Genomic DNA, 12,381 nt, shown 5'->3' on the forward strand with positions numbered 1-12,381 from the left:
TTAAACTTAAACAGGGGAAATTTAGGTTAGACGTAAGAAAGAAGTTCTTTACGGGGAGGGTGGTGAGGTGCTGGAATGGGTTGCCCAAGGAAGTTGTGAATGCTCCAACCCTGGCGGTATTCAAGGCCAGGCTGGACAGAGCCTTGGGCAACATAGTTTAGTGTGTGGTGTCCCTGCTCATGGCAAGGGGGTTGCAACTAGATGATCTTGAGGTCCTTTCCAACCCTAACTATTCTATGATTCTATGATTCTCTGATATGCCCGCTCATTGGCATCAATGACCTGGAATGACATAGCACCACCAACAGTGGATGCAGTGACTCGTCAAACACAAGAGTTCAAAGACAATCTCATCTCTTCCATCATTTCAGCTGTGGAAAAACTGTTCCAGGAGTTCAAACAATTGAGAGACGATTTTTCCGATCTATCCACCTCCCCAGTGTACCAACCCATGTCTCAGCTATTGACAGAAGGCCCATCTATCCCAACACTGATAGCTTTCTTTCTGGTGAATGCTACAAGTTCCTGCCACCCAGTCAGGAGCGGCCCACAACTCACGTTTCAAATGCAAATCATGGAAATGTTACAAACCTTAATAAAATGGTGGCTGAAACTTTCTGAAATGGGTGAAGCAGCTCATCTTTTCCTGCATGCCATGCTGGGGAATCAGTGCACTTTCACAATGTTTTTCCTGAATGTTTTGCTAACACTTTTCTAAAAGCATTGACCCTGGAGTAAGCATGCTGCAGGGGTTAGTTCAACTCCAAAAGTTATGAGAAACTGAAAATGGGGTCTTAAAAAGACATGTTTCAGGCAGCTTTTACCATAAATGCCGCTACTTATACTGTTCAGAAGAGACGTGGACTTGCAGAGTACATGTAATTTTTGAGGCACCGCAACTAATTTTACAACAAATTTTCTCCTGCTTTAAAATCGGAATTCAATACAACCGTAACTGTGGAGCTAACACAATACCTCCACAATGAAATTTTGTAATATCTTTAACACCGGTAATTCATATGACTCCTGCCATTATTTGTGGCCTGAAAGATATCAGGAGAAGAAGGGGGAGGAATTCCTACTGACTTGAAAGAGGTTTTTAGAATCAGCATATTATGGAGTGCAGTCCTCTTTTTCTTAATGGCCCAATTTTGTTCAAAGAATGCTTCAAGGCATTCAAAAATGCTTTAAAAGCAGCAGGTTCTCAGCTACATATGTCAAGTTGCAGCCAAGAGTGCAATTTTATAGCTCATTGAAAAATAAGATCATACGATGGAAAAATCTGACACGCCCTTAATTATTGCAGCCTGAATGAAGCCATTACAATAAAACAAACTGATAAAACTCAGGGTACACAAAAGACAGGTCTGTAATAGGAAGCTGGACCAATGCTGTGCATGCCTCGCTGCAGAGCTCTGGAGATCTTGGCTTTTTAATCAGAATACCTGGCTCGTAGCCTCTGCAGCATGCCTTCTGCATGGCTGCATGGAAAACCAGCCCAGGATGCACTTGAATGAAAAAATGCATAGTTAAAAAAAAAAAAAAAAAAGGTATCCAGTTATTTTATGCTTGCTAACAATCAAAGCCCCTGAGCCCCAGGTACCTGCAACATATGATCCTCTTACACGCTAGTGTGTTGAGCATGTTCAGTTTCTCTGTGAGTGGAAGAAGTTACAAAGCATTAATTTCAGACATAAAGAGCAAATGGGGCACAGGAGAAATAGGACTGCAGTATTATTTAGGTACTTCAGTCCTGCAGTTTTCCTGAGTATTGGTTTCCTAATTATCCCTGAGGAGCTGGGTTTGGGTGATTTGCTCACAGACACAAAAGAGAGCAGTGACAGAAAAGACAGACCTTGCTTCAGCAGTGCTGTTTTAAAGATAGAGCATTGGGTTTAAATTCTGTGCAACTGAAGGTCGTATTAATCACCTTATTTAATATTCCCCTTTTCTCTTAGAGGGGCGGTACAAAGGTACTTCTAAAAGCTGCATCTTCATGCCATTTGGCAGCTTGGCAGCTTAGCAGCTTAGCCAGTGTTCTGTATAAAAAAGAAATCAAGAATTGGAAAAAAAACCCAAACCACCTAAAATGTATCAAAATGGCTTTAAACCATCTTTTGGTTTTCCACCTTCTAATACAACCCCATACCTTCTGAACCAACACCCTACCCTCCGCCCCTTTCTTCGACCTCTTTATGTTTTGTACGTCTCTATCCCTCTAAAGCTGATGGTGTTTATCTAGAGGCATAACCCTCTTCTTAAATCCCAAACCGCCTTATTTAGTGCTCTCGCTCCCTCTCGTGGCTTTTTATTATCTATACAGCGACTCTAAAGGATGGCTTGCAGAACTGCAAACGAACAACTTCGTAAGAGACAACGTTAATCTAATGTGCTGCAAGATTCCCCTTTGTGCAAAAGCGTGCTTGATACACTGAATTAGTAGAAGAAGTAAAAGAAAATAAATTTAAAACAACTGACATCCCAACAGATTCAGGCACACAAATGGAGCAAGGTGGGTGGGTCTAATCTGCAGCACTTCCCCCTTTGATGGAATTTATGCCATGGTGCATTTTAAAGTCAAAATGCTCACATCAGCCATGACAGATCTGCTCCCTGTGTGGGGAAATCTGGGCAAGCAGCAGGAAAGGCTGTGAGGTTCCCTCAACGAGGCTTCCAGCGGACTGTTTTGTCAGATGTTGGCTGCCCTGCAGATAAAGACCCAGGGTCTCTAGATCTCTGAGGGAGCCTGCCAAAACCCAGAGTCATGTCCCCTGGGTCACTGGGGCTCTGCCCTCCCTCCCCAGTCCTTCATGGAGGGGAACCTGGCTTCCTGCATCTCCCTTCAGGCCCCTATGGTCTTGCAAGGGGAAGATTTCACAGTAGAGGAGCCTGCCTCAGGCAAAATTCATTTCTCAAATTCACACAAAAAATCTTCTGGAGGTCAAAAAAGAGGATCTTAGTGTCAAGAGGCAGTACTCCTTTCTGCAAAGTCTCTGCACAGATCACCAGGGACATCAATAGGTCGTGTGTGCAGACAGCTGGTGATGGAAAAAGCATGCAATCTGAGATACCTGCTTCCGTCTGGGATGGGCAGACAGCCCTTACAAAAGAAAATGTTTGACAAAAGAAAGAAGAGAGAGTTGTCTAAAAGAAATTATTTTTCTTCCGTGCTCTTCTATGCTATAGAACAGATTATAAGGACAGGGAGGCCTTTTGAAATTCCTTTAAATATTTCTCATACAACTCTCTTGCTTCAAATATTTGATTCTTCTTATTGAAGCACTTGAAAATGAGTGTATCTTGAGGTTCTAACCCTTTTCCACTGCCTGAAACAAGGTGAGACACTTTCTCACTGGTGACCAACACATGGGATCCACGAGCCTGAGCCTCAGCTCAGGAATATTAGATTCCAAATCCACCATGTGAATCCTGTTAATTCCACACTGAGACAGAATATCAGAGCTCAGAGTGATAATCCATAATGGATCTAACCCAAAATCCCCAGCCAAAGCAACTATGACCTCTGAAGAAGCTCAGACCCAGATCCAGACTTCTGGAATTTACTCCAGCTCCACAGGCTGAATGTGCAACATTAGCACAACCCCAATCCCAGGAGACAAAAGCAAACCACAGACCTGTTGATGCCCCAGCTGTGCTTGCTATATTGAAACTGGATTCAGGACTTTACCTATCAAAACTGGACATACCACTGCCATGGCTAGAAGCAAGGGGCATGATTTGTTTTTCTGCTTCAGTGTGCTAGTATGTTCCTGCCTATTTTCTCCTGGATATTGCAAACCAAGGTAAAGCAAGATTTGATATTCACTAAAAAGCTATTTCTCTGTAGGGTGGGAACTAGAACAATAAGTTTGATTACAGAGATCTTTCAAGTCCTTTCCACTGGTCATCTTGTCTTATGTCAATACCTCCAGTTCTGTTGCTATTTTCTGCTCCTTAACCTGGCAATGGGAAATGCTAAAATCATTCATCTCTCTAATTTTCCTGAGGGATATGAACCAACACCATCTACAATATATTCATTTGTTTCTCAGTGAGCACAGCTGCTTAGGAAGAGGAAAAAACAAAAACAAACCCTCAGAGAGGTGAAACAATGGTGAGAACAAGCCTCCCGCAAAGCTTTCAAGCCTGATGGGGGTTTATTGATATAGACCCCTCTGAGAGCAGGATTTCTCATTGCTTCAGCATTTACAGTCCTGTGTGAAGTCAAGGAGAGGTATATGTATGAGAGAAATTAGACTTCAGAAGCTTCTTGAGCAGTTTCTTGGGCTGGTAGATTTGGTTTAAGAGTTCTAATCATGACCAAAACACTACTCCCATCCCTATTGCTGATGTATTCTAAAAATTGATCAGCATATCTTTTTTTTCTTTTTTTCCTATCTGTCTGCCAAAGATGACATCAGAATCTGAACGAGATACCTGTATTTTACGTGCAGAGTATAGACTTTGATCAAGGAACCCATTACAGCAATAACACACAGCTTAACGGTCTCCACAAGTACCAAAGAGGAAAGGCTGAGCAGAAAGTCCATATTAAATCCTCTTCCCTGTGAGATGCGTTACTCACATGTGCCCAGGAGTGCAACCTCATCTTGGAGGAACCTTTACAGTGAAAAGACTGGCCAGGGCTCACCACTGACTTTGAGAGCACAGAGACAGAAATGCTCTACCTTTGTACAACAAAATACATTGCAGGAAAACAATCGCAGGTCAGATCCTTACTCAGCCTTCAGAGGTTCAATCCCTTGTCTCTTTACTCTGGTAAATCAGGCTAAAGTAGTTTTGGGAATAAGAGTGTTCTTGCTTTTGTAGCCCTGTGGGGAAAAGATTAGGAAATCACCACCCTTATCTTTCCTTTGTGAGAGAAGCCACTCTACTAACGGAGCACAGTGCAGACTGAGTATCGTATGTAGTGGGGTTAGAATTCTGGTAAGTGGCATTCAGATCTAGGGAGGCAAAACAACCTATGTGGAGCATTGTTCCACACCCACTGGGGTATCCCTTACATGTAACAGGTTATGCATGGGCCATTTCTCCCCACTGCTGAGCCTGTGAAAACAGCCTGGGTGAACTTCTAGGATCCACTGACCCACAGTTGCTAATCCTTAGGGATGCACATGGAACTTCCAAGCATTTGGGAAAAAAAAAGAAAAGAAAAAAAAGGAAATCAATCCTGATATAACTAAGCTCTGTATTCAGAGACAGATTTAATTTACTATGCCTTCCCTCTGAGTGGATGTGCACACATACACACACACGCACACATACAAATATGCATAGTTCAGGATGGTATGCATCCAGTCCAGCATCCTTGCATCTTTGCAATCTCGCAATCTTTCATTAGTGTGATTCTACCATAGATGATGATTTTTCAAAACAGAAGTGCTTTGCATTTTTATCAATTTTTTTTTCATTGCTGATTTTGTATGGAATATTTGCTGTGCTTTTTGTGGCATGACCTTTCAAGAGGGAAATGCGTGTTCCTCTGAGACTGCCTTTTGTTTGAGTATCTCCCATTTTTTCCTGTCTCATTCTTTACTACAGCACAAGCTAAGCACAGCCCCCACTGATTCCCCTGACTCAGATCTCCTCTCTGCCCGGTGGGCTGCAAACTTGGAGCAGCTCCCAGGTTGTTTTGTTTGTGTTGGAAGACTTTTCCTGTTTTGCTTTGCCCTCCTCAAGAGGCTTTCTGCAGCCTCCTGCAATTTTGTTTGATCAGGTTTCTGGGGCACCAGCGGTGTCCCAGGGCTCTGTGATTAGGGACTGTTCTGGCTGGTGAATTTGCATGTACAAGTGGCTGTAGACCATTCTCTTCCCGTTCTCCAGGACAGTTCTGCAGCTGCCCTTTTGTTTTGACCTGAAAAGAACTGCCCAAAGAACTTCTTTGGAAGAGATGAGGGTAGAAACCCCTGTCCTGTCTGAATATTGTGAAATCATCCTGAAAAACCACCCTGTAGATAAAGCATCTGTGGAGGCTTAACATGAGCAACAGGTTTTGTCCCTACAGATTCAGGAAAACCACTGTAAAATGCCATCAATTCCTTCCTAAGATCAAGCACTTTGAGAAAGTGAATCTATTTTTGGTGAATGCTGGCAATGTTACATAAAGGTGCTTCCTTTGAATTGCAGCTGCAGATAAATACGTTTTAATTTCCTATGCAGAGCCCACATTCAGATGATTTCCTAGCTGTCTGCTCAGTGAAACTCCCACGCAGAAAAAGGAGAGGCTTTTTATGGTACCTTGAGAGCGGTTTGTTGCACAGATGATGCATCCATCCTCCAAGGAAGGCAGCTGTAATTGTAAAGTAGATGAACTCTAGAGCTGAACCGTTTGCTGTGCTACAAGAGTCATAGGGGAATGCTGCTGGTAGCTGAGGAGCTGTGCTGTTACAAGAAAGCAGAGTCAGACCCAGTTAAAGGCTTCTGATCCCAAATACCACAGTTAAAACCAAACACAGTTCAGAAGCTGGGAAGTGCTAAAAGAAAGCTAACTGTAAGTGCTTTCCCTTCTGTAAAATAGCCTGTATTCTATTTACCAAAAAAAAAAACCTCCTGTGGAAAATGGAAAAGCAGAATAAAAGCCATGTTGCTTGGGCAATACACATACGTAGTACACAAAAATAATACAGAAACTATATTATTAAGGAATGTCTATACAGCTCATTTGAGAACAGGCACACTTAGATAATCAGCTCTAATAAAATATTGTTGTAGAGTGAGAAAGATCAAATGAAAATATTATCATAGGGACATTTTTGCTAACCCAACAGAAACGTTGCATCCTATTTTAGAGTGAAAACTAAAAATAGTTTTAAGTTGTTTAATGATTTATTTTCTTGGAGGGACAAAATGGGTATCAAGGTTGTCTGAAGACTGTGTTGCCAGCACTTTAGAATTCAGGAGGGAAAGGGAAGATTCTGGGAGCTGCAGTCATGAACTGAAGCATTGACCCCAAAAGCTTACAGGCTGGGAACAAGGAGCACATGCAGCTGGATGCAGACCAAGCTTCAGAAACAGCAGCAGCAAGTATCTTCTATGTGTCAGTACACTGAAATATGCTTACACTGGCAGATGAGACTCATTAGCATGGCGCATTGTTATTTACCACCCCAACCAATGCAAGTCTGACCAGTATCACTAAAGTCAAGGATCGTCCTCTACAAGAGTTGTCTATCACCAACAAAAGCCTCAGAGGCACTGTCCCAGAAGACTTACAGCTGTGGTATGTGGTCTAGATCCTCTGTGGAAGCTGTGTCTTCCATCCTCTCAAGAAAAGATGTGCCTGGGTGATTACAGCGTCTTTTGCGAAAGGAAACTGGAAGCCCAAGCAAGTACACAGACTGCACTAACCTTTCACGTGTACAGCTGGCCCCAGGGGTGGGGAGAACAGCAGACACAGTAAATTACCTCACTGGAGATCATTCCCTACCTGCCACATGCTTAAAATGGGGCTTTATTTGGCTGGCTTTTTACACAAGCAATCAGTTTGCATACATGGCATTTTTCATCATATTTCCCCTGCTTTAGAGCACATGATATGCATGGTCTCTACGACTGAATAAAAGGTCATGACTGACCAGCTGGTAGCACAGAATGTATTTTTACACTAATAGCAGGGTATTCTAGCTTTTGTTTCTCATTGCAATGACTACATATTTACATAAACCCTACATCTGTTTAGTTAAATTAAGCCAGAGGGTGATGATCTTTGTCTTTACAAAAGCGCTGATTTAATTTTATTGAACACAGCTTTCCATTTAAAAGATCAAAGTCAGCGCAGCCCCCTGCAGCAACAATTCAGTCTTATGTGTTTCTTTGAATATTCACATGAAGAAAATAGGGGAACTGGGACTCAGAAAGCTGATGAATTTCAACAGACAAGTAGCAATTATTCATTCAAAAAAAAAAAAAAAAAAAGAAAGAAAAATAGAAACTCTTTGGGGCCTTTGTTTATCCTGGGCTTGATGGAGATATTTTTCTTTCTATCAAAGTCTCAAAGTCCCATGGAGTGTCCTGACTCTCCTGCCTCTGAAACTGTCAGGAATTGATAGGAGAGGCAGCATGCATGTTTTTAGGCAAATTTCTAGAAGCTGGTAAATGCTATGGGGAAAAGACACAAAATAAATGTGAAGAAAACTGGTGAAGACCTGGCCTCTCTAGCTGTCATGTGTTAGTTCAGGCACTCTGCACAGTGAACACCAGTTTGTATATAAAGTTGCTTGCTATCTCTAATGAAAATAAAGGTAAAAATCATGACTATGAAACTGTATCTGTAATGGAGATAGACATTTCATGTCTCTGAAAGAGCCTGCATGTCACCTCCTAGCATCTGACTTCAGGGAATTACTCTTTGTTTTGCAAACTTTTAATTTTGGGAGAGGAAAGTTTGAACATCAGCTTTACATTTCACTGACGAAATTTTTGTATTTGCTTACAAGTGGCTTCCTCACCTCTCCAGCTGATAACAGCACTTGCTACTCAAACAGTGGGTGAGCACCATGGCTACATCCCATGCTACAGCAGGATAGGGCCAAGCACACACTAAAATCCACTCTTCCTGGCTCCCATCCTAGGGTTAACCCCTGCAGGCAATGTGGGAATATGGACCAAAAGGAGCATGTTCCAGGCTAGCCCTCAATCAGGACATTGAGGAAACTGGACCCAAAATCTGTTTTGGCTCCAAGAAAACCTTTCCAAGAGGTACATATTGCTCCCACATTACATCTATGTAATACATCCTCATTAGCATTTCAGCTTGGATTAGAATGTACTTTTGGAGCATTCCTCCTGACCACCCCTCCTCACTGCGCTTTGCTTCACATTATGAAACAATCCTGGCATCTGTGAACTGGACTCCATCCAGATGAAGCTAACCCAAAAGATCTGGTGTAGGAGCACACTTACTGCACTACAGCTGCTAACACGAGACCAGTCAATGTGATCAGGTTAGAGCTGGTCTGAAATAAATCTCTGAAGTACGCAGAGGGCACTTCAGAGTGCCCTGCGCCAGCTCCTCTGTGCTGCAGATTTGTCCTACTTGTTCCAGGCCACCTGCTTATGTATGCACAGCCCAAAGAAGCTGCACTGCTGCTTTCTAACCCTCTCACTGCTTAAATGGGTGAGTAGTGCCATTTTAGGCACCATATGGTATCCCTGCAGGCCTCCAGCTGCCACTCTGCAGATCAACAGCTCAACCAAATGTCTAGTGTCATATCTGGCAGCCCCATGCAGGCATCTCAGATACCATAGGGACACAAACTGGCTGTGGATATCTATGTTTAGGCAACTGAATACCATTTTATTTATGTATCTATTCCCCTCTAGACCAAAAAAAATGGAAGCAAATGAAGTTAAAAATGATAAATCAGGTGCTTGAAATACTATGGTGAGTAAATAAAATAAAATAAAATGAAAGTCTCTCTCTAAAACTCTTAGAGACTTTTTTTAATAATTAAAATTTACAAAGCCTAATTTAGGCCAATATATGTGTTCTTTTGCCGTTCAAGAAACACCTGAACTTTACAAACAGCATTTACTGTTCAGCGAAGGCTGGATTCACTGAATCCAGCAGATTACGAAGCTCAGAATTAAGTTTCTGTGTGCATACTTTACCGATCTAACACCCCAGATGTTCTGAGGACTGTAGTATCAGGATCTTTACAGGATCATGTCCTAAAACTAGGTCTGTACTAGCAAATTAGTAAGTTATCATACTGCTAAATTTGCTGGGGTCATAATGAAATAAACAGGCTTTGGCATGTCCTCTGCCCTGAGGATGACTGAGAGCAGTCTTCATCTGTGCTAGCAAACGCCTGGCCTCCAGAAGGGGCTGGCTGCAGGTGAGCAGGGATAGATGCCCCAGGGGCTGATCATCTTCGGGACTGTGTGGCAGAGGCTGATGGCTACAAGCCAGCACTGTGTCACGGGCTAACCTCCGGGTCTTACACAACAGTCACACTCCAAAGCCGCAGAAAAACAAGTTTTATCTACCAAGGAATAGGCTGTTTCTGAATCCGCGTGGAAATACTTGAAGCTTCACGTCTTCTAAGCACTGAAACCAAAATCCTGACCTCTTGTGGCCATCAAACTGTCCAGCGAAACATGAAGCAGGCGATGCTTCTTGCTGGGTGTGCAAAGGCCAGCATTCATGTATTCCTGGTGCTCCTCCCCCAGATATTCCTGCGTTTCAGCAGCCAGTGACAAACCTCACATTTGCCATAAATGTAAATTAAAGTAATAGTGCAGTCTTTTTTGACAATGTGGACAAAAATGGGGCAGAAATGCCACAGAAATGGGAGGCGAGGGAGTGATTATACACGTTAACATCCTGCCTCTAGCACACAACTTTTTGCAGACCTTTAATTCTTACAAAGAAATGAGATAGGGAACATTGGTTTGGTCTGCCTTGCTTTGCTCTTTTGTTAGTCTGACTAAGTAGCTTTGGATTAAAGAAAAACAGGGACTATGAATATATACTGCCTATTTAATAATAAATAGTGTCTGATGCCATTCATTGTATATATAACATCATGACTCTTTTAATTATAAACCTAGATTTTTAAGAACTCAGCATCAAAGCAAAAAAAAAAACCTCCAAAACCCCAGGCAGTGTGGCTTCATGTGCAAGTTTGCATAAGGAGAAAAAGTATTTAGTGGCATTTCTCAGGCCAAGAGATCTCTCATCTAGAAAAGCTAAGGCTACACAGTGTTTAGGGCAGGCACACTGTATCCTCATTGTCCATGTGCAGTGATGCCCTCTATATGTGAATTTCCTATATCCAGGACTGAATACCTGAATGCTTCCTAATTTCTAAAATAAGCGGAGCACCTCCAACTATGTATTTTCAGCCTACATGTATGGCAAATCTCAAACACAGTATTATACAAATAATACACCAAATACAACAGCGTATGTCGCTAGTATGCATAAATGTATTTTATTCATAGCATATAATCATAAACATTAAACAGTGCCTGAATAAAATGTACTTTTAGAAGTTTTTCTTTCTATCATCTTGGATCTACAGATTTGGTGTAGGAACTGCAGTACTGACTACATTTTTATTTACAAGACTGATTCACTGATAATTGCATTTGCTTAACACAGGAAAGTAAGTAAAAATAGTGTTTTAAATCAAATTTACATTTTAGTTATCTTCTTTCCAGATCTGCAGCTGATTTCTGACCCCAGAAAGGCTTATCCATACATTTAATTTTACACTTAGAAGCAACAATAGTGAAACTAACACACATAAAAATAAGCCTTTGCAGAGCTGAAGTCTTGATGGTAGGCTGCTTTCACGTTCAACATACAGAAAAACCCACCCAAGGAAGAAAACATGAAGTGAAAAGGTACAATCATTACCACTGAAAGTGACTTTATCACTTAGAGGCCTATATGCTTACTGGCCCTCACCTAAGGCACATTTTTCCCAGGATGCCCATCAAAGCAACAGCTGCTCATTCTCTATTCTAGTAAATAACACTGGGACACTGGATTGTTTCTAAATGTTATGATCATTTTATTGTTTTATTGCTGGATGACATTTCAGCCTGTCCTTGGGCACCTAATGCTCCTGCTACAGTCCAGTGAATCCTGGTACGCAACGGATGCAGGAAGAGGTTCTCCTGGTGATGAAGATACAACATGATAGCATCTTGAAATGTCACAATGTCAGAGAGCACTCTGAGGTACTTTGTACATAACCGTAGTATGTTTGTGGCTTTACTAAGAATGCTAAATAACGTAATATTTTGCCTTATACAGAAAGAACAGTAAGCAATGGTGAAACAGATAATCTGTACAGATTACTGCTAACATAAGAAAGAGATTTTCTTTTTCAGTGCATTTTCAGGTACCAAACCCAGAGGGGCAATAAAGAGTCTCTCTGAAGTGCAATAAAGATATCTTTCAAGTGCTATTATGCAGAACTTGCTTTCACAAAGCACAGTGTTTCTTAATTAGCTGTAGCACTGTGTTGAGAACCTCTTCCTTGGAGGGGCTGGCATCAACCTCTTGGCATGCAGGATTTGCCATCCTTCTGTATGACTCTTCAACTCTATTTAAAAACAAAACAAGAGAAATGAAACTTCAAATTGCAGGGATATGAAATGGCATTAGTCATCAGTCTTGGAAGAAAGTGTTCGCACTGCAGAGAGAAGGGAAACAAAATCTAACATGAAGCTAAGAATGAAATCTACTGTAAAGAGCAATAAACCATTAATAACTATTACAATGCAAACCTCAAAGCACATAGTTTTCTTGATGCTGATTCCCAGAGCTCTAGTCATATTCACATGGCATGGCACTGAAGTATTAGTTTCTTTGCAGCTTAGCACTGCTGTGTATATATATATATATAT

General features: G+C 41.7%; 1 protein-coding gene across 1 annotated transcript in view; it reads right to left on the reverse strand.

Moving 5' to 3' along the window:
• Positions 1-11,956: 11,956 nt before the first annotated feature.
• The window catches only part of CMPK2 (cytidine monophosphate (UMP-CMP) kinase 2, mitochondrial), a gene marked incomplete at its 5' end in the record, with an annotated part of 4,629 nt that continues 4,204 nt past the window's right edge, over positions 11,957-12,381 (reverse strand). The window contains one exon of the mRNA XM_010011908.1: positions 11,957-12,077. Coding sequence (XP_010010210.1) covers positions 11,957-12,077 — 121 coding nt within the window. The remainder of the gene's footprint in view (positions 12,078-12,381) is intronic.

The sequence above is a fragment of the Nestor notabilis genome, unplaced genomic scaffold (genome assembly GCF_000696875.1).
Source record: "Nestor notabilis isolate BGI_N333 unplaced genomic scaffold, ASM69687v1 scaffold993, whole genome shotgun sequence".
NCBI classification, from domain to species: domain Eukaryota; kingdom Metazoa; phylum Chordata; class Aves; order Psittaciformes; family Psittacidae; genus Nestor; species Nestor notabilis.